General features: G+C 29.9%; 1 protein-coding gene across 11 annotated transcripts in view; it reads left to right on the top strand.

Annotated features, from left to right (window-relative positions):
• The window catches only part of LOC143229632 (uncharacterized), an 80,026-nt gene that overhangs the window by 49,705 nt on the left and 6,078 nt on the right, over window positions 1-24,243 (top strand). For 6 of the 11 annotated variants that reach the window (XR_013015971.1, XR_013015976.1, XR_013015968.1 and 3 more), the window contains 8 exons: window positions 574-599; window positions 3,354-3,409; window positions 5,347-5,488; window positions 6,919-7,078; window positions 9,630-9,682; window positions 15,375-15,478; window positions 19,630-19,664; window positions 23,569-23,603. Coding sequence is in view for 2 of the 11 variants with exons in the window: in XM_076462239.1 (XP_076318354.1) it covers window positions 574-599; window positions 3,354-3,409; window positions 5,347-5,488; window positions 6,919-7,078; window positions 9,630-9,682; window positions 19,630-19,664; window positions 23,569-23,603 (507 nt within the window). In the remaining 9 variants the exon portion in view is untranslated. The remainder of the gene's footprint in view (window positions 1-573; window positions 600-3,353; window positions 3,410-5,346; window positions 5,489-6,918; window positions 7,079-9,629; window positions 9,683-15,374; window positions 15,479-19,629; window positions 19,665-23,568; window positions 23,604-24,243) is intronic. The other 5 variants (XR_013015980.1, XR_013015969.1, XR_013015983.1 and 2 more) reach the window with 2 other exon arrangements.

Consider the following 24,243-nt stretch of genomic DNA (forward strand, 5'->3'; position numbering starts at 1 on the left):
TGTTTTAACCTGTTCAGTGCTGTAGATGAGATAACTCGTCCAAACCAATCGGTAGCACAGTGCCATGGACGAGTTAATTCATTTCATGTTTTGTATAAATTTCTACATTTTGTGTACTACTATAAGTTTGGCTTAGAGAAAAATATATTTGTTGCTTATTTCCTTTCTTTTAAAAATTACTAAATTTTGCTGAAAAATCCCGGCATTGGAGCTGCCGAAGCATCTGAAATACTTGGCAGTCAACAGGTTAAATTTGAGAAGCATATATATAAAAAGGTAATGGAATTGATTAGGTTATGCCCACATTTGAAATTTATAAATATCATACATTTCTGTGTATAAAATTTAATTAAGTAATAAAAAATAGCTGATGTGCAAGAGAGAGAGACTTGTAAGCTATAGAAAGTAACGATACTTCAGAAAGTATAGAAATATAATGTGTGATGATTTACAGAGTAGTCTTTATGAATTAAAGATATTGTAGTTGTTTTTAATTCACATGTGATATCAACAGATATGTACCTAATTACATAGTGTAGGTGACCCTAATTCTTATATTTTTGTTCTCAATAGAGGAACTCTACCAAGATGCTATGGATGTAAGTATACGTTTTATTACCAATAAATCTTATTTTCTACGTTATTGTAAAGCAGTGTGATACTTTTTAATGTAGTGCACAGTGTGTATGTAATAAAAAATACTTCCAAGTGATATGGTATGTTACATAAATATATATATTTTTAACGTTTTTTGTTTTTTCTTGAAAACATTTTTGGGACAAAGTTTTACATTCTGTAAATTGTATTATAAAAGGTAATTTTTCTTGATAAAAGTGGCATGCTAACAATTTATTTTAAACATTTTTATATCCTTTTATAAAAGAATGAAGTTGGATTAATCTTCTCTAGGCTGATTAGCTTATTTCATGTTTAAAAACACACTTGAAATTAGACTTCTATCTTGTATTTTAGTATTTCTTAACTCAGAAATATTTTAGAATTGGTATTTGTTGTTTTGTAATGTTAATGTAATTTGCCAAAAAAACAAAACAAAACCCAAAACTTTTTTTTCTCTACGGTGAACTTGTTAATTTTATATTTATTACTAATTCCTAAGCATAGATGTAAGCTTATTATGAAACTGTCAACCCTTAATGATATATAATTCTCTAGGCTTTGTCTTTGATATAATTTTATCTGTCTCTGTGTGAATATTATTAGTACAGTCTTTCGGTGTCCCCTGCTGGTACAGCTGTAAGTTTACTGATTTACAACACTAAAATTAGGGGTTCCATTCCCCTCGGTGTACTCGGCAGATAGTCTAATGTGGTTTTGCTATAAGAAAACAGTCTTTCAGTTCTCATCTTTGATAATTTAATTGGTCACCTATGAGCAATAATTATTTATATTGGTGTAATGTGTACTAATTGATGGATTGAAATTAATATTTTTCTGATTATATCAAATGTCATAAAAATAACCAAGTAATCAAAATTAGGATCTTTAATTATTACTGTTTTTGATTATATTAACTCTCCAGGTAATTGAAATATTACTACCAAAGTTGCTGTTTAGGCTATCCGCGACTTCCAGCAATTTTTATCTGCTAACGAGAGAGAAGGCACTTGTTTTGTATCACCTGTCATGAACCTTTTTTTTGTTTTTGTGTTGTTTTTATTTAAATTCTGACTAGTAGTTGAGGAAAGACAAATGTCTAGCAGTACTTCCTGCCAACATTTTTTATTGCTTGTAGGTACCATGGTCTGTCGAACACTGTACTAATTGCTTACCAATTGATCAAATTTTATTTATTAACGAGAAAATAAATTAAGAAATATCACTAATTACCCAGTTCTTACTGCAAATAAGGTTAGAACACCTGTGGATAAAGCCAGTTTATAAACTGTTTACATCAATGTAGAGTGAATAAAGTGGTGTAAGAAATGATATCTAGTTTTCTGGAACAGTGACAAGGCCTAATTTGTGCAGAAAAGTACTAAAGAGTTGAGAAGTTTAAACACTTTAAGGACAAATCACATGCCTGGGAATTTTATGTAGTTTCTTTAGATGCCCTTTTTGATTCTGAAAAAAATTTAATTTATATCTGTGTGATAGTTTATGGAAGTTTTCTCAAAATATCAGGTAAGCCTTATTAGGTTTAGAAGGTACAGTAGCAATGGCAAAAGTATTTTAATGTTTTCTTCAAAAATTGTCTTTAAAATATTTTTAAATTTCTTGATATAAAAATTGATAGAAAATCCAAATGAAATTATATATACATGTTTTTTAAGCCCCAAACTAATAAGAGCTAAAAACATAATTTTAATATCAGTTGGAGATAAAGTATATGTTTGTGAGTCCACAAGTGCTGAATAATTAGTTGTTTTTTTATTTCTTAATAGAGTATCAGGAAGGTTAGTTGAGTAGTAGGTTGTGTTAAAAAAGTAAGAAAATGAATGACAGCAATTGAATGACTAATATCTTGGTCTGCAAGCTATAAATTAGTATCAGAATTAATTATAAATGCTCATACACTTGGGTATGCCTATAGGTCACACATTATCTCATGACCCATGAAATTAAAAATTTCCGAAGAAACTGAAAGTTGAGTGGATACAAATTCTCGTTTTTTTTGCAAGGGAAATGCTTTAGTCAGTCATAATACTAGGTCTTGAAACCACAAGTCTCAGTTTACACTTTGTTGGTTAATAGATTAACAGTTTGCATGGTGTGATTTCTTTTAAGGACAATCTGAAAATGGAAAGTGTTCCTTAAAGGTGATGGAATTTTTATTTTTGTCAATGTGTCAATTATATTTAAGATTTTTTTAGTTGGATTATTTTAGAAAAATGTATATTTTAGTGGCAATACAAAAACTTTTGTCTTGGATGTTTCACAATTGGCAAAAACTTAGTAAAAGAGTCATGAAGGAAGAGCTAAGACTGATATAATTTAAATCTAACATAATGTAACATTTTCTAACAAAAATCAGCTCATAAATTAAATAAACCTTTATTCAAAATCCCTAATATTTGTGTATATTAGTGACAACAGACAGAAGTTAATGTTTCACAATGTACTTTTTACATGAATGTTTTTAAAAGTTTTAACTTCAGGTAAAATCTTCAATTAATTGGCTTAAGAATTCAATGGATTGTTTAAAATTAATATAATTTTTTTAAATTTAAAGAAACTTTCACATCCAGTGAAAAACAACAACTTTTATTTTCAAAGATTATTATTTATTTATTTCATCCTTCCCTTTTAGGTTTTCTTGGTCTAATGTCATGCTAAAATAAACATTACTTACATGAATTTGTTGTCACTTTTCATTTTTCTTGACTTCACCGTAGCAGAACCCACTTGAAGAAGACCTTTATGAAGAGATGCCTGCTGATACAATTTCAAAGTAAGATCTTATGCACTAACAGGATCTGTAAATATTTAGATATACAGTCTATGAATTTTAAGAAGTACACTCCATTGAATTAATTTAAGATATCTAAAGTAATTATAACCAGAACAAAACATAATGTAGGAAAAGAAAGGTAGCCAAGCTGGAGAATAAGCAAGAACTACAGTACCTTAAAGTTGTGGTATCACAATAAAACAACAAGTTAGATTTTGAATTGTTTAGGTGTTCATAAACAATGTTAAGTTATATTGAAAAGAATGCAAGGCCAGTTAGGCAATTCAAAATCTAACGTGGTACTTTGTTGTGATACCACAACAACTTAGATGTAGTTTCTCTGTGGTTTAGTTTAAAACTTAGCCACTTTTTGTGCTGGTGTGATATATTTTGGTGAACTAAAGTAACTCAATGTATTGGATAAGTCTGTTGTGCTGGAAATTCAATGATCTAGATTATTATGATGAAGTGCTGAAGGTATATTGGTTGAACTTAAATCTAGGGATAAAAGGACTGTATGCAAAGTGTAAGACACTAATAACACAATATTTGTTCATTTAAAGACAAAAACATAGTATGTGTAGCTATGTGAACAAGTCAACAGTTACTTCTTCCAGAACAAGGACCACATCTTCAGGTTTTCTTTTCCTTAAATAATCTTCTATAGAAAAATTCGTGATGAAAGCAAAGTTGAACTGATCAAAGAATTAGGTCTTGTTATTGCACAAAACATTTTGATGTTGAGCAGTAACTAGCCACTTATTTTAGGGAAGTCAGTTGGTGTGTAATTATGACAATCTAAATGTGTTTCCTAATATAAATAAAATTACAGTAGTATATATGATTTCCAGAAGTAAATATTAATAATAACTTTCAGTTACAGCAATCTCCCTGCTAACAGCAAAACTAAAAACAATTCCAGTAATGAGTACAGATAATTGTTTTTCTCAAATTCATTTGAATATGTATTACCTCCACATTCCAGTTCATATGAGATGCTGCCTGTGACAAATTTTGAAGTCGTACAAAAATATATATGTATATTTGTCATACAGAATGGAGATTATTGTATGCTACTTTATGTAAAGCTAATGTGTGGGACATATATTCAGCATGTTTATGACATATTTCATAGAGGTATGTATGATAATGTCCTATTATTTTGGAATTTGGAGGTTTGCAGCTTGCCGTTAAGACATTCAGTGATCCAATGCAACCTTCATGAACTTTTATATCTGTGATTTTATGAAACTTTTTGGTTATGCAAATAAATTATATTTACATGATGAGTTCATATACCATCTGAAACATGCCAGTACTTCAGATATGGTAACATTATGAGCTGTGTGATGTATTAAACAAAAGGTGTGTTGAGTTATAACAGTTTTTAAATTTGGGGCGGGTTTACAAAATCGGTTGTAGGAATCATCCCCTGTATTATTACAAAATCACCACATCAAAGACGTGTATTATTGGTATTGCAGTTTTTATATTAGTTAAGCTGTATGATCAAGTGTGTGGAAGAAAAAGTATTCTTTACAAAATTAAACAAACTTGACCACATCAAAGACGTGTATTATTGGTATTGCAGTTTTTATATTAGTTAAGCTGCATGATCAAGTGTGTGGAAGAAAAAGTATTCTTTACAAAATTAAACAAACTTGTTCCACTGGTATGATTCCTCTTTTGATAGGGTGCGTGTTTGAAATGACTAAGGCATATATATATACATTACTGTAAGGCAAATATACAATGTTAGATACAGCTCTAGAAGAAAAACTAAACATGTAGGCAAAATTACACTTTTTTAGTGAAAAACTTGTGTGTTTATAAATAATGTATTCAAGAGATTTCTTCTAAAATTAATTTCCTGTTTAGTTTACCATAATCTTGTTATATTTTGAAAATATTTTATTGCTCTCTTCTGTTCTATTTAGCGATGAAGCAAATGGGCCTATGTACAGTAATCGGAAGGAAGAGTTACGATTTAAGAAAGAAGAAGAGAAACAGAGGCGAAAAGAACAGAAAGAAAAAGAAAAGAAGGACAGAGAACTGGAAAAACTTAGGAAGAAATATCTGGTGAAATTTATCATATATTATAACAAATTACTGATACCAACGAGTTTTGAAGTAATGGAGAAAGACACACACCTAAGTTTTTAAATAGTAACTTCAGTAACTGTTTAAAGTCTATTATAGGTTAGTGGAAACCTTATTAAATTTGTATTATTAATTACCAGGCGGGATTATTAACTAGTTTTAATCGAGTCTCAAAAATTCAATCTCTCCTTTATGATATTTTCATGACTTTAGTCACTCAGTGAAAGTCCTAACCGAGAGAAAATATCATGTTCCAAAAGTAATGAGTGAACAAAGACTGATTATTTTCAGTTTATTAGTGCACACCTTTTGCCAATACAACAGTTTATTAAGTATCAGCAAAGCCCACATAATAACATTATGAAGATATCTGTTGCTGAAATGATCAATTGAAATGTAATAAATGATAGAATATAACTCCAGCAGTTTTTCTCACACTTGTGTTGGATGTTTGTGAACATATTTGATGTAAAATGTTAGAGATATTGGGTGTGATATGTGTGAGGTTAAGGCATTCGACTCGTAATCTGAGAATTGCGGGTTTGAATCCCCATCACACTAAATATGCTCGCCCTTTCAACCATGGGGATGTTGTAATGTTACTTTCAATCCCACTATTTGTTGGTAAAAGAGTACCCCAAGAGTTGGTAGTTGGTGGTAATGACTAGCTGCCTTCCCTCTAGTCTTACACTACTAAATTAGGGACAGCTAGCTCAAATAGCCCTCGTGTAGCTTTGCAAGAAATTCAAAATAAAACAAAAATTGTGTACTGCTCTTTTATTGAATTTGAGTAACTTGATAAACCATGATGTTAACTATCCAGAAGAAAATTAATATTTTACAATAAGTCCAATCCTGGAAGAATTAATTTGTTACAATATAAGAAAACATATTTACTTGTACACTACTGTGCTTTAATGTGATAAAAATAAGAATTAGGGTTAATGTGAAAAAACTGTGAATAAATTTCATGTTTGTTTGTATGTTGTACATTCTTAACATTTAGACAATTATGTGTAGAGTATATTTATAAACTTCAATTCACATGCATTTGTACTAATATTAAACAGTTATTTCAGTGCATAGAAATTTCATAGCTGTTAATACATTATCATGGCGTTATTATATGAAATGTACCCACCTTCTGGATTTTATGTAAAATATACTTTGTTAGGTAGGTGTCGTCTAGAAATAAGTGTAATGTAATTTTCATTTTTTATAACTAGTTAATTGACATGAAACAATTTTTAATATAGCCATAAGGATAACATTTAGGTTAACAATTTTTATGTTTGTCAGTTTGGAAACTTTCCCTATTTCATTCTTTATTGTCCTTAGAACCTAATAATAGTTATTTTTTGCATGGAAAATTTCTCTTTGTTTATGTGTATATTTTTATTTTTACTTAGATAACTGGTGATGAATTACCAGTGGATACTGGGGTGGTCAAGTGTGACAGTAGAGGAGGACGGTTAGACTTAGCGGTTAAAAAAGGTGATATACTGGAAATATTACGCATGGAAAACAATCCCTCAGGAAAGTGGCTCGTACGAAATGACCGAGCAAAAAGTAGGAAAACTTGGTGAAATTGATACTGAGTCTTTTATTATAGCAATATTTTTACATACAAGGCTTCTAATTAGACTTTGGTATTGGGTAGTTACTTCATAAATGAGAACATCTGGAAATATTGCAATTTATATGATACCATAAAATATTTTGCTGAAGGTCATTTCACCAGGAGTAACAATCAGCTACTTGTATAGAAATAATTATCTCATTTTGGTCAGTACGTCTGCAGACTTGCACACTAAAAACCGGGTTTCAATACCGAGTGAAAATGTGTGCATTTACTTTCACTTAAAATAATTTTCCAATAAAAAGGTAAATCTGTTTTGTCCTGATTGAAGAGGGATCTGTGAAATATTTTTTGTGTTCAGTTTGATTTGATTATGAAACAGCATAAATTCAGTATTTGAGGTGGAATGATCTTGAAAAACAATGAAGATTTGCATTAGGAATTTGAAACTTCACATACTTGAAAGCTAGTTAAAAGTTGACTAAACTAATATTGTCAAAACGTGATGAGTCTGTAGTAACCATATAAAAAGTTTTGAGTATCCTGCCGTGTGTTTGAACTGTTTTTTGCACATGTTTGTATTTTAACTAACACCGAGGGGCAATTTTTTATTTTGCTTTATTTCCACTTGCAAGTGCTGTTATTTCTTTTTTATGCTTTCTATTTTAGAAAAATTTTCTATCTTTTAGTTGTGACACTTAAATCCATTATCATTAATATATATCATGGCATATTCATGGAATTGTGTATTCTTTTCATATGAACTTTGACCTCAAGTACAACTAATTAATCTAACTGATTATTATTAATACTTTCATTCCTCCTATTCCACTCTTTCGAGCTATTAAGATTAAAATAATGTTAGGATATAATCCTCAATCAGTGTTTTCTTATTTACAGTCATAATTAGTCTGTAAGACTTGTATCAATGTCTTCAGTAGAATTATTCATAACAGAATATTAATTCTGCATGCTCAGTCATTTCATTTTCTGACATTTTTCATGCTTAGTCAACTATAGCCTAATGTGCAATTTTTGTATGACTTATTTCTGTATATTTATTTTTTAAAACAGAATTCCACAATTTTCTATTGTTTTGATACATGTATTTTTCAAAGTAGCCCTATGTATACTCTGACATTCTTGCATTTATTAGGTTCTCATACCTCTTGGTTACATCAGTTTGTTATCTTTAATGATATTTCAAACATTGGAGTAAGGTTTACAGAATACTCTAATTTGTAATACAAATATTTGACCTGTAGCCATATATCACTATCAACTTCATTGCTGATCCACATTGTTATGTACTGATATTACAACTGGATTAATTTGTGATTTGTAAATTATTTACTGAGAAACTAATAATACTTAGTATCAATTTATGATAGTTATCATAAAAAGTAATGCAATTTAAAACTTGTAAGATGAAAGTATTCGTAAAATGACAGCAACAAGTTGCTGTTTTACAAAATACCTATTTTACCATCAATTTTAAACTACATTCAGAATAACATTTAGATCTTCAGTGACGAGTCGCTTTTTGAACATACCTACATTTGTTTTCATTGAAAATTCATGTGACTCATTAGTTCTTTATCATGGAGATTGTCTTTATGAGGAAAATGGAAAAAATTTAGAAGTTTATGCTGTATAATATAGAGATTTGTAAAGATTTAACAAATGTTTTTGAAGCCTTTTGTATCTGTGTGGACAACAAGTTTTGTTGGAACAACTTTATAATAGAACAACTACAGAGTTTTATCATCAGAAAAGTGTTTCAATGCAAAACCTTCTTTAGGAGTTAAGGATAAGTTAGTGGTACGGTGGAAAATTAGAGATCAGGATAGTTATTTAAGATCTCAACTTCAACTTTCAGACCCAGAAAGAAAATTTACTGAAGAAATACTTAAGTATAATTAACCATAGAGTTACAAACACATTTTGTAACTACTTTCTGGAATAGTGACCTTTGAATCAAAGTAATAGTTTAATATTGTTTCAGAAAGAGAAAGCAAATTAGACTACAGAAATTTGTTAGTTAGGAATTTTATGTATATGTACCAGAGTTTTGAGTCTTTACCTGCTGAATAAAGTGACAATGTTTAATTATTCATTTTTTTTTCAAGCATAAGTTATATGGTCCCTTCTGTACATATATGCTAGCTTTTCTCTGACTCAGAGTCTATTATAATGTGACTTCTATTATTTTCTCATCAGAATAAATGAGTTAAGAAGTTAAAAACAGTTATTGCACCATATGTGAGCACACAGTTTAAAACTTTTTATATGACTGTTGTACTGAAAAAATGTTGCGATAGTATTTGAAGCTAAAACCATATCAAATATCAACATTTGATATATTTTGCATAGAATTCTATTAAATAATTTAAAAATCCATGTTAAAAATGCCTTTTATTAAGTTTTAGATTTATTGAGTAATGAATTTACATAATATTTTTATTGCTCTCACATTAACTATCATTAATGTTTGTTCCATAATTTTGATTGTATGATGAACAAGTTTTTAACTACTTTCAGTTGGTTACGTGGAACTGACAAACATCCAAGTTGATGCCAACTCAATAAAATCTGTAAGTTTATTTTTGGTGTTGAAAATGCTCATTATCTGATGTGTGTGATAAGTATGTTTGAAATTAAAAAATGTTTTTCCATATTGCATTAGAACTATTTTAATGAGTTACTTTTTAAAGGTTTTCAGAGATATTTGTTTCTTTACTAATGTTGCTACATCATCATCTTGCTATTTATGTGACAATATTTATTAAGCTTAGATTAAGGAGTTAGCTCACAGTATCATGTACAAAAGTTGTAATGGTCTTCAATCAAGACCTGAACTTTTGAATATCTCACTGTTTTCTTCTCAAGAAGTATGGTGAAGTATTCAAAAGCACTCATGTTTTGGGTCTCATTTGAAAAGCAGTTTTTATTTCAGATCTACAAAGAAAGTTTAAATAGAATGGTTTTCTTGACAAAGAACACTGATGTTTTGCCGCAGCTGTCGCCTACAGCATTTCGGGTAATATGCTTAGCATGTATTTAGTTTGCAGGATGTTCCTAGCATTCATCAATACATTGTTGTTGTGTAGAGGCTTACAGCTAGATGATTATAAAAAAAATGTCTTTCCAAAGAGAAATTTTCATACCTCAAGATAGACATAGAGCCCAAGGACAAAACATTTTTTATGACAGAAATTTTCAGTATTCAAGATAGAAGTGGGAAAATTTGTAGAATGTTTAGGATACTACTGGACTTGAAATCCACATCTTAGACATTTCTGAACATCATAATCCACTCAGCACCCTTGAAAGAAAACCTTTCAACTCAGAAACCATTTGCAATAATTTTGGGTGTGTTTTATGGTGTTGTTAATAAGGTAGTAAATAAGGCTTTTAAGTTTATAAGCTTTTACAGCCACATCTTAACATCAGAGGCTGTTTTCAAGAAAATTATTACTAAGCAACTGGTATGATTCAATTACTTATCAGTCATCAGATAAAGACATGAATGATTTGAAATTTTGATCTTCCTCATTGCAATTTTGAAGCCAATGTCTGTGTTTAGTGGAAGGTCTGCAGAAAATCTGTCAAGATGTCTAATATAATAACTTGGATCATTCTGTCCTATAGAAAACTGTTAGAATGGAAATTGTAATGTCTGAGAACTTTACATGATCAGGATCGTCAAACTGAACATGATGAAGGAAGTAATTCCAAGCTCCAAAGGCAGTACAGTGCCTTTAACATGTTTTTTTTAAAGTGCAGTCATGTCAGTATAAATGTGAAATAATAGAAATTATAAACATGGAATCAATTACTTGGTGTAGTATTCCCAGCATTAAGTATGACTTGTGGGAGTAATTTATAAAAAGAAATTACAGGAAGAAAAAAATGTGGTGGGGTTGGATGAAGGTTGTTGTCCCATTACAACTACATCTGTTTTCAAATACTGTTTATTTTTGTACAGTCAGCTTATGAAGTACATATGGTAATTTTCAATAATTGTCTTGTTTAACACAATTTTTTTTGGCATGTGTTTATTATTTGTTTATTTTTGATATGAAGTTAAATATGTTATTTAGATGAACACAAAAGAGAGAGTAGATATCAGTGTTAAATGTTTGGTCGTGTATCAGATTCCGTTGTTTATAGAAGTTATTCAGTTTTAAATGTTGAGTTTAGAGATTAACTCATGGTTCATTTTAATACATCCATTTTTGCTAACCCTACATCAGGAGGTATCTTTCAGGCAGGAGGGAACGTTTTCTCATAAACTTGGTTCTTCCTTCACACGTAAAATGTTTTGTAAGTTTGAAGGTTTTATTTGTCAACAGCTTTTGGTGTCAAATATCTGTGTGCCTCAAAAATGTAGTATTTTAGACACACTTGTAAATGTTTTGGGGAATACAAGTAGATAGTGTACATAAATGTACAATCACCACATAAAATCACCTATGTCCTCATCTCATAGAAAGAATTATGAAAGAAAACTTCTGTTACAAATACTACTCATACATTCATATACACAGCTTTATTTTAAAATATATTTTATTTAAACCAAGGGTATATGTAAATTTTGCTAATTTTTGAATATTATTTCTTGAATTTGCTCTATAGAACATCTCTCAAGGTTTATGAACAAGCATTTTAGTGTAATTGTTTGGGAACTCGAGATTTCTTTGGTTAGCGATGCACATAAAAATTTTGGAGTATGGCAAAGTCTAGGTTAAAAATAACCATATACTGCTATTCTACTATAAAGTAACAATAAAATCAATTAGATATATATGTTATTTCAATCTGTGCTGGTCAATAAAAATAAAGACCTTGTGATTGTGTGGAGATAACATTGTACTGTAGTTAAATAATTGTTTAGTACTGATTGTGTGGGGTAACATTGTATTAAGATGAAGAATTGTCCTATAGTTAAATAATTGTTTAGTGTTGAAGTTAGTCCAATCGGAAACATTTTTTAAGTATTAAAAAAACATCCAAACTACAAAGATACTGTGATTCCATATTTTGACATGTGCTGTATGAAACAAAAACTGACATCAGAAAAAAACGAAGTTGACACTCGGATTACACAGTGAGGGACATCTGTATATTATGCTTACCAGTAATACATTTTTAATTGTTTTCTTTCTCTTTATTGGTCCTTGTAGTTTGGAGACTTGATGGTAGTAGTTACTACTATCATGTGTTGTATATTATTTACATTCATTTTTATTATTTGAAGGAGATGTAAAACAAAAATCACTGTTTCTCATAATATTTTCTGAAACAAGCTATTGATTTTTATTAAAGAAGTTACACTTATGCTTCAAGAAACATAATAATTATTTTCAGTTTTGTCCTTTGATGTCTGAAATTTAGACAACTAAGATAAAATACCCGAGAAGTGAAAGAAAGTTATAGTTTTGTTTCATTAAAAATGATGCATTTCTTATAATAATTAAGGTACAATTTCAGAGTTATGCTAGATTTTATAAAATTATGTGCATGTGTGTGTGTGTTATTATTGTGATGTTATTAGATTATTTTAAATTTATTCATTATAGAGATACAACATTTCCAGTCCTGTTAAATGATTAGCTATAAAGTTCGTAACAAGTTTTAAAAATATAAATTTAATTTTAATGAGATCAGAGAGTGTTTTTAACAAAAACTACAAATGTAATAAGATCTGTGTGTTTGTGTTGCCATACTTAAAATGCTTGTGAAGTGACATGAAAACAGCTGGTGAAGTACTACAAATTTCCTCAGCAGTTTCTACAAGGTTTTAAAAGCAAAACGTTTGAGTAACTGTTTCTTTACAGGTTAATCGTTACTTTCTGTGTATACACTTTATATTAGTAGGGTAGATTGCCTTTAAACTATGTTCAGTTGTCTCCACCAGAAGAATCTTGAATAACTTGAATAAATTAGAATAATATTGTTTTTTTTGTCATTTGGTTCATAAAGATATTAGAAACTTTGTGTTTTTTAAAGACAAACCCTTCATGTCTTCAAGGGTTTTTCAGGTTCCACGAAAAACAAGCGTTGTTAGATCGATAAACTAACACGAAGTCCTAATAATTGATTAAAACTTGTCAGATATGTCTGTGTAGATTTAACTTTTGTTTTGACATTTGGTTTAAAATATTAGTTTATTTTTTGTGTAAGTAAATGGCATTAGTACAAAAGTGTGTGCCAAATAGGGTACAAAGAATTCAGTTTACTTGTAAAGCTAGAAAAAAATGTTCACTCTGATTGGTTATAATGAAATACCCACTAATTATGACATATTTCTCTCACCACTGATGTATAGTTGGGACAATTTTACTTCAGTTCTTTATTCATTCACAGTTTTTAACAGCAAGATCTTAACTTCCCGATATATTAACTTTCAATGAGATTAAATGAAAAATATTTTTATGTTAAGAATCTTTGCATTTTCGTTACATGGACATGACCTAATTTGTTTTTACACAATTGAACTGGTCAGAAAAAAATCAGGTGGAATAATAGGTGAATTTGAAGAAAATGATTGGCAGTATGTGTAAGTTCGACGTCAAGAAGCTGGCAATGTGATCGATGTATGAGTATAGAAACGTTGGATACAGATAATTACAGGATGAAAAGAGATAAAGCTGCTGGTGATATGATTCAAAGTATTAATGATTTTGTCATCAGTAAACCGTTTTGGAAGTGCTGTTCTGGAGAGGGCACAGTGTTAATGAACAGCTATAAATATCACAGTGCTAATATACATGTAAGTGAAGATATAAGCATAGGGTGATAAGAGTAAAGTTAGAAAACGATCACATTTTAATCTAGAAAGAAGAGAGTTCAGCTTGATTTTAAAATGTTTAAGTTTGGTGTTTACTTTCATGGAGGAGTTATAAAGTGATTTGTGTTCAGTAAAGTTGTGTAAAATCTTCATTGTATGTATATATTATATGAAGTAATATTCATAGATTTTGATTGAATTTAAGATTGCTCCATTGTGCTGTGCTCTATGGGAAGTAAGTTTATTAATAATCTCACTATGATTTGTAGAATTTGTCATATCTTTTTTTTTTCAATAGTCAGTGCTGTGTTTCCAGCATTTTTGACCATAGGTAATTCTTTATGCATTTCAACACAGAGAAAGAAAGCTCTGCAGAACAATTCATTGCAGGTGTGTGCACGGACATTTTAATGGCAGTGTCAACATTAGGGTAAATAATGCTGCAACATTCTTTCTTCAGTAGTTTCTGATATATCTTTAATACCAAGTTGTTTACTATGGCACAGTGGGGTTGGGAACAGTTATTTATTAGAAAGTAAAACAAATTTAACTATATTTTGTGAACTGTTAAATTAGTGTACACTTAAGAACGTATCATTAGGGTACTTTTATTCTGTAAAATCCTTGAATTTTACTGGTATTAAGACTGATTGAAAACTGATTAAAACTTAACTTTGAAAAACATTTTTTTTTTATTAGGCCATCATATAAAGATTTGATTCATACACTTTTGTAAAACAGCTAATGTGTCACTGAAAAACCAAAAATCTTAATTTATTATGTCAAATATATTGCAGACATGCTTATAGATTTGTTTCGTATAGATTTGTCAATAATGTACTGATTTCATTTTCTAACTTATGTAAATGGTATCTAATCAATACATTCAGTGTTTTGGCAAGTATATTTATGACTCTATTTAGGTTGTGTTGAAGACATCTGATGAACATGCATTTAGAAAATATATTATTTAGCAGTAATAAAGACTGGAACCAGTCATGGCTGGAGAGAAACTACTTTAACAATATTATTGTTGAAAAACCATTGAAAAGATTAAAGTTCATTCTGTACCATATTTTCATGAGGATGGTTGATTGCAACATTCCGTTATTGAAGGTTTCTCGGGATTACTGTGGAAGAATGATGTGTAATATTTTATTTTTAACCTGAATAAAGGAAGTTTCATTTGTATGTCTTATTTTACAAGGTGGTAAGCTATTTTTCAGTGCATTAATATAAAATTAAGTGAACTGGAACTTACTGCACGTGTGTGTATGTCAATATAAAAGTTACACTTGTTAGAAACAATAGTAGAATAATTTTACTGGAGTTTATGATTTAAATGTATTTCTCAATATTTCTATTTTATATGTATAACTAACACTAAAAAAAGAAATATATTAACTAAACGGAAACACGTTTCATGGATTCTTGTTTAACAACTAATACTTTGTTTATTAACAATGAAGTTATTGTATACTGGACGATGTTAGGATTCTCTCCCATCGAGAACAAAGGCGTCAACTGTCCACCCTCTGGTTGATCTTGCAAGTGAGAGAGCCCAAACATGGTTGGCTAAGTTAACTGCCTGTGTGAGGCAAGTGGTTTCTGCCTGGAAAAGTAACTGATTTAGTGCATGCTAACATATGAAATGAATCTTAACTGGTTTCAGAAATAGCTGTAACACACTCGTGAAATCTGTTTCATGTTAGCATGCTTGAACAATGATTAATATTACGAAGCATGTAAGGATACTTCTGTGCTAATTTCTTTTCCTTATTGTCAATTTATCATAATAATAATAAAGATAATACTACATTAATTATTTTCTGGCATATAACGTAAATTGTTTTTCATAAAATACATTTTTTTTAACCAGATATACTTTATACTGCCTTCTGCATGTGCTATTATCCACCAGTTTTGTTTTTTTTTCATTGTTACTCTTCCAAGCTATAGTTTGATAAATAGTAAATGCTTAGTCTAATTTACTTAAGTTTACCCAGAGTTTGACTTCTGGGCTATTTCCCTGAGTATTTTAAAATTATTTCTCACTCAAATCCTAACTGTGTTTACCTAGGTAATGAAATGAAATCATATTTACTGTTTTGTAATTTTTTAAAAGTTAGTTATTTCCCAAACTGTTAATTTTGCATTTTTCTAATGAAAAACAAAAGTGAATTATAATTTCTAAATAGTACAAATACTTAGTGGTTTCAAATGATTACAGTTCACTAATTTAGCATGTTTTATTATGGTAACTTACTTTCATGGACTTTATTCCAAGTACTGATCTTGTTGCATAATTAAGTGGGTAGGTATAATGATTTAATCTGAGTAAATCTTTGTTGGCAGTTTATTAGGAAGAGTTTTTTTTTTTTACACATTCTCATGTCTAGAAAAAAATTATTTTGTTGTACAACTTTTGAGAGAGTTATAAATGAACTTAAAGTTTTAATATTTTTTGTTTTTTACGTACAGTTTAGACTATTCTTCAAAATATTGAGGTAATATTCATACTTGTTGAGCTTACTAATACTTGGAAATATCTGACGAAGAACACAATAATTCTTGTAAAGAGTCGAAACACAATTCAGATTAGCTTAGATAACACGTATCAACCGACTACACAGTCACAATTCCAACTTCAAGTTCAGTTAACACTAAAGTGCCTATTCATCTTAAAATTGTATAATTCATGAGTTGGACAATTCATCACCTTAGAGGCAGAAATCTTTAGGAATATTAAAAGAATGCCAGTTAATTTTTTTATGTGATATAAGAACAGTAAATTGTTATGTATTTAAATAATTTTGGCAGTGATATCAAGATATAACCTCAGCAGTGAGAATTTCTTGATAGAATTAGCATGATCTGAACAGTATTTTTTTACTCCTTCTTAATTTAATAAAATCTTCTTAGAACCTCAGTTTGATTATACAGGGTGTTCGGAAAGTCACTGTGCACTTATATAGTTATTAACAGACATGTTTCAATAGAGAATACAGGAGGTAAATATGAATGACAATTATAAACAATGTTGAAAGTGACCCCCGTTGTCATCAATACAGGCTTGGATCCTTCTTATTTTGTTATCAATACAAGCCTGGATCCTTCTTATTTTGTTTCTAAACACCGCTATCAGTTGCTGACTTGAAATAGACTGAATAAATGCTGTTATCGCTGCTTTCAAAACTGCACAGTGACACTCCGAACACCCAGTAGTTTGATGTTTTTATCTAAAACCGTTGCTTTTCTTCAACCACCTAGTTATATTTTGTTGTTGTTATTCAGTCTGCCTGCCGATTAATACATGAATGTAGTCGCATGAAGTCTTCAACTTCCCAGCTTGTATTGCATGAAACAGATAATTTTATTATTGTGTACTTGAATTTTAATTGTTTTATATTTTTGTGATTTGCCTGTCCAATATTTTACTCAGAGAAATTTTTTTTTTTTTTTTTTTTTTAGCTGTAGTAATTGGATTTGCAATTGTTGTATTTGCTAAATAAGTGTTAGTTGCTAATTTGTCAAGAATGTACATATATTTTGTAACTGGAGAAACTGGTTGAACTATGCTAATTCTATAATGATCATAAATATATATATATACTGTGTTGAGAGTTACATACAGATGTAGTTTAATATAAAGTATATTAAATGTAATTAAAATGTTTTTTTTTTCAGTATTCTTACTATTTAAACATGTATGAAGCAGTTAAGACTGGGAGTATCAGATTCTGGAAAGCTAAGCCTACTAAGCTTAATCTAGTGAAAATGTTATGAAATACACTGTATCTGTATTATGATTTTTGTGAGGTGTATTAATGCTTGCTTTTATCTATTGTGGTAGCATCTGTGCTTTTTGCAAAGTGTTGCTAGTATAATGTAGATAAGAGGTTGACTAATGGCTGACAAAACCTGCATTGTTACCAATTTATGTATTTTATAAGTTATGTACAAGGTATTGTTGATATCTTGTGAAACATATTTTTAGGTTTAAGTATGAACTGCTACAACTGATGATTGCTTTGTTTGAATAACAAGACTTTATGAACTTGTTAACTAAATGTTAGTTTAACAGTAAACATATTCAAAGCATGGCATGTTATCTTAAAATTTAAATAATTTTCACATGTTATTATATGTAGCAGATTACTTTGGTATACAAAATAAATAATGTGCAAATTGCACCTCCTGTTTTTTTATTTTGCTTGTTTGCCAACTGAAAGTTTAAGGTATGTTAAAGTGATGCTCAGAGCATATATCAGTTTTAATTTGTGGCTAATTTTGTGTATGATACAAGTGAATGCATGAAAATTATAATTATTTGTGTTCATGTTTGTCTTTATTGTGTATATGCATGTAAATTATGTTTGTTCCTAGTATGTGATTGGTAGTAATTTGTTTTTAGTATAATTTGTAAGTCATCCTGAAAATTCTTAATTTATTGAAAGAGAATGGTGTTCATCTTGCATGTAAATATGATTTCATGAGCTGTGTTTCTTTCATACTGCATTACATACACTCTCTAAGACATTGAATGTTAGATTAACAGTAAAGGTTAAACACATGATGTATTATCATCTTAGAAATCAAACAATTTCCACAATGTGTATTACACATAGCAGATTGTGCAAGTTTAGCAGGAACTGCTAAAACAAAATACCATTCATCATTGGTGGTAAGATGTTTCATAGTACTCAACTTAGTACCTGTCTGAATACTCTTATTATTGAAATCTTGATGTTAAATATGGCTTGTTTTACAATGAATTCATGGTGATATAATAGCATTGAAATGTGAGATGTTTAAATAAATATGTGAAAGGCTGCTCATGTGTAAAGTGTTCCTGTAAAGAACTTATTGTTGATTGAAGATGTAGCAATAGTATTTCTTTTGTTATTATTTTCATTTAAGTCATTTGAAAAGTAACAGAGTGCAGCAGCTAATATTTGTATTTAGTGTTATCTTTATTGGGATAATTTGTCATTGGCAAACTTGATTCAGTTTGTGTGTTGGTTTTGAAAAGTGTAAGAATCATAAATCTTGCAGTTCAAGAATAAACATCTTGAAGAATGATGTGCTTTTTTACAGCATCAATCTAAGATAAAAGCATTCTCTTATAGCATCTCACATCATGTATAAAGTATTGTCTTCCATCTCATACTGAGTATAAATCGTTGTCTCTAAATCTAAATCAAAAGTAAAGCACCATTTCACATCTTGAAAGACCATAAACAAACATTATGACATCAGTAAAATTTTAGTGGTTGAGAGTAATTGACCATACATTTATAATAACATATAAATGTGAATAAGTTATCATGTGGTGTGCAAAAAAAAAATAAATTGCATAAGTAAGTAAACTACAAAAAACCCAATCAGTCTGTAGGAACACAGTCCAAATTTATCTTCTACCACCTCTTGCCAGGTAAGTAATTATCTAAGACAAAACTTATTAAGTTAGACACTGGTAAAGTATTTGATATTGGAAACCTTTTTAATGAAGTGTTTAACGTTCAGGTTCTGTAAAGTGAGCGTGATTTTAGGTTTAAATATTCCTTCTGTTATTGATTTCATAATTTTCTTAATGGGATCAAAGAATGTATAATCTTAGTTTATGATGAGAGTAACAAACTGAAGTGGCTTGCTAATGGCAGAGTATGGCTCACTTAGATGTAAACTGTTTTTAGTTTGTTTTGTTGGTTCATCCATAATTTTGTTATTGTTCTTGAATTATTTTAGGTAATGGTGACAAGAGCATCCATGCAGAATTTGGTGTAAGAGTTTTTTTTTTATATTTACCTATTCATAATGTTAACATTCGTTTTATCAATTGTTAAAAGCCTGGTTAAATCCCTTTAATCATTTTATTGAAACATCAAGAAACTAACTTAAAACCAATTTACCCAAATATGCCATTGATTTTAACTCCAATGTTTTCCTCAGTGGCTTTAACTTTAACAGTTTTAATTTTGGATTTTAAACTATACATGTTTAATGTTTCAAGAAAATGGTTAATATTTGTTTATGCTTTTTTTGTTTTATTTTTCTAGAATGAGTCGAACAACCAACTTAGAGTATGAAGTATACAGTATATTAGATAACTGATACTTTAAGTTGATTGTTCGACTCATTCTAGAAAAATAAAACAAGAAAGTATAAAGAAATATTAATTATTTTCTTGAAACATTAAACTAGTTCCTGGTTCAGATATTAGTTTTTATTTAAAAGGAAAAAATTAAAATAATTGGTATAAGTGAAAGGATGCATTGGTACTGAATATATCTCAAGAAAATGTAATGCATACTCATGTTTGTGTAATTTTAATTCTTAGATGTTGGTTTTATTTTTGTATGATCAAGGCAAGCTTAATTGCATGTTTATAAAGACATCTTTAGCAGATAATAGAAGTTATAATAGTGTTTGACTCCTGTGATTGTAGTGATGGTATCACTTGGTATGAAACATATTTAAGTTATTGAATTACTGAATATATCTCAAGAAAATGTAATGCATGCTTATGTTTGTGTAATTTTAATTCTTAGATGTTGGTTTCATTTTTGTATGATCAAGGCAAGCTTAATTGCATGTTTATAAAGACATCTTTAGCAGATAATAGAAGTTATAATAGTGTTTGACTCCTGTGATTGTAGTGATGGTATCACTTGGTATGAAACATATTTAAGTTATTGAATTACTGAATATATCTTAAGAAAATGTAATGCATACTTATGTTTGTGTAATTTTAATTCTTAGATGTTGGTTTCATTTTTGTATGATCAAGGCAAGCTTAATTGCATGTTTATAAAGACATCTTTAGCAGATAATAGAAGTTATAATAGTGTTTGACTCCTGTGATTGTAGTGATGGTATCACTTGGTATGAAACATATTTAAGTTATTGAATAATATTTTGTTAAATAGTTTAAGGTGTGGGACATATGTTTTTGTGTTGTTTTCTTATTTTTCATCTTATGTGATTGGTCTTGGTAACCACTGTTCAGATAAAGTGCCCTTTATATTAAATAACTACTGTTAATCTCTGAGGAATGCTCACAACTAGATATCTAGTGTGGTATATTTTCATTGTTGTCCCTAAATTTGAATAGTGAGTTTGAAAAGGGCACAGGGCTTGATCTGACTGGCTTGAAATTCTCCGTAAATATGGTCCATGGGGTTAGTTGTGGGCTCTGCATGAGATTTGCCAAAATGTTTAAATTGCTGCCTTGAAACTAAAGATGCATTTCATATGCTTTATGGGAAGTGTTTTTTTTATTAGTATAACATATAGGCCTGCTGAAATGAATTCATTTGTCATCCATGATTAGAATGTAGACATTCAGACATTTTAGGCTACAGTTTTAATATGCAGTGTTGTTTAGCAGCTCGCACCATTACACATCACAGTCTTTCACATTTATGACAACACAGGGTGGGAATGTTGACCTTCTTGGTTCTGTATAGTTTGCATTTTCCAACTTATTAAAGTATCTATTGTGACGTATATCTTGCAAGTTGCAGTTCTTCATGTATGACTACATTTCATGCAGTCAAGTCATTAAGTTTAGTGCAAAGTTGGTTATGAGTGTTATTATAATTTACTTCAAACGATTCTCTGATCTATTGTGTTACATACAATTATGTATTATGATTTCAAATAGCCAGAAATTTTATTTTTAACTTAGAAAGCAAACAAGATTCATACCCACAAATTTCTTTCTTAACACAAATACATTTTAATATACAAACAACAATAAAATTTGTAATAACTGTCTCTGCTGTCTAGACTTAGTTTAAAACTTCCTTTACAGCTGAGTTAATAGACTTGGTAAACAGGCCAGACACTACCCTATTTAAATTTGAACCATCCATTCCAAAAGCTCCCTTCTTCCTCAGAACTAATCTCTTAAGTCCAACCAGCCAATCTGCTCACCCTTTCATATTTACCTAAGCTTAACATTTAACCCCAGTGACCTACTTGTAACTTCATCCCCACAGTTAATTATGGGAAGTAGCCCTTACAAAATTAAGTTATAGCTTTGTTTTTTTAAATGCCTTTATCAACCGCTTATACTTATTGATTAGTTCCTGTGATTTACCTTTCCCTGTATCATTAGCTCCTACATGCACTTTAAAAAAACTGCATTTCTGCTAGTCTCCTTTATTATATCTCCTTTTTTGTCAGTTAATCATCCACCTGTGCTCCTTAGCATAATCTGATTCTTTTTTTCTTTATTTACCTCACAGACTATTCTCTCCAGATGCCTTGTCAAGGGATTACCTGTGACTATAACACCTCCTTATTATCCATATCCTTCTGTGGCCCTTTTGTTTTCCTTCTCTCCAATAGTACCTCCTCTGCAGAAGCCAAGGGCTGAAATTTGTTACTCACCAGGGATATACTCATTACAACTAAATTCACTACTTTTTATCCTAATAGTACTCTTTTCAACTTTCTGAAAGGCATTGTTAGCAGATGTATTCCTGGAACATAAAAGCTTAAGTTTCTCCTGAAATCCTGCTCATGTATCTTGCAGTCTATACTACTATTTATCTATTACCTCTGTTTTTATTATGATAACTTCCAACTTCTCCTCCAACCTCCAAACAAAAATTGCATTCACACCTTCACTGCTAAGTTCCTTAAAAGCTTATGCCAGTCTCAAGTTCCCAAATAAAACTCACTCATTGTACTCATTACACCTAACAAACTGTGAATGCTTAACTTCTACACTAGTCTTAACCATTGTATTTATAACTTTAGCCAACAAACATATACTCTATATGAAATATCAGTAGCCTGTTACTGTTTGGCCTAATATGGAAAGTGTATTTTGCTCATCTTTGACTTGTTAAAGGAATATGAGTATATGTGGTCCAATAAAGGTGAATAAGTAACCTTTCAAAGTTGCATTTCTTTTTATATACATTTAATGCATTGATTTTTTCATTGATTCTTTTTTCTGCTTTGAAAAAAAAGTGGGTCTGGACCCCTCTGTTCCTTGTACTCCTATTGAACTGGAATACCAATTAAAAGTTGTAGTAGCATAAGAAATTAAAGCTGCATTTCAGCAGGAAGATAATTTTCTTTTAGTGACAAGTGAAACTATAAAAGAAATTTTCTAAAATATTAAAATTAAACCTTCTGAAAACAGAAGTCACTTAAATGACTAAGTAGAAAACTGGACATTTTGGTGTAAGGTGGGGTTGAACCCTCACCTAATTTTACACTTCAGACATGTGAAAGTTAGTTTTTCATTATCACATGGGCATACTAAAATTTTGAGTACTTGCTGTTCCTTCCCCCATTTATGGTAAACAACATTACAAAAAAAAAAACATTACGTGAGGATGTTTTGAGGGTAGTCAAAATTGGCAACTTACTTTTTCAGTGACATTGAGAAAACTTTGAAATTCTGTGAATTCATTTCTCTTGAGGAGTTGGTGTTTGTATAAACATTAGATGCATATGTTTACTTGGTATCACAACCTTTTAGTGACCATCATTGAGGGAAACGTTCTTGAAATCATGCCATAAGGTGATGGGAATAGTGGATGTTTGATATTTTGATACTCAGAGGGTGGGTGGGTAGTTATTTGAATGTTAAAGTACAAATTTCTCACTTTATCTGTATATTCATTTCATGGTTAAATTAATACAATTTTTTTCTGTTTTTGATAGTGAAGAATTATATAATGATGCAGAAACAGAAGAAGGTTTGTGTTTTTGTTTCATTTTAAGTGTTAGTTGAAGAATAGATACAGAGAATATGTTAAGTACATTTATGCAGCTTAAGTTTTATTTTCTCTGATATTAGCCTGATAAGGACGAACATTATAATTATTGGATGGTAGAGCAATGGTTAAAAAATATTGATTTACAGGTTTATTATTTCATAGTAACACAATGTTTTTAGAAGAAATCTGATCCATGAATATTTACATACTATTGTTGATATCAGATACTCAGTTAAGTTTTTAAAAGGGATATTTATTGACATTTGTTCATATGTCATGCATTTTTAACAAATTTATTGATAGGTATTACATCACCATCTGATTCACAGTGTCTCTTTTAATAGTTTTGACTTGGTGATAACAAGTTTACGGATAGTAGTTTTTACAAATGTACAGTAGGAATATGCAGTGGTGGAATTAGGAAAAACAAATACTTGGAAAACCTAAAATGGAGCTTTTATGCCAAGGTGTGTGTGCGTGGAGTAAAACTGTGTGGCCAAGCATTTTAGCCAAAATACAGGACAATTAAAGGGCTAAAAATAAATGATTGTCCTTTATTTCTTCCATAATATAGTCAGTTGCACATTTTCACTCCTGTCACGGCACCCTGACTTATATA

Source organism: Tachypleus tridentatus, chromosome 1 (genome assembly GCF_004210375.1).
Source record: "Tachypleus tridentatus isolate NWPU-2018 chromosome 1, ASM421037v1, whole genome shotgun sequence".
NCBI lineage: Eukaryota > Metazoa > Arthropoda > Merostomata > Xiphosura > Limulidae > Tachypleus > Tachypleus tridentatus.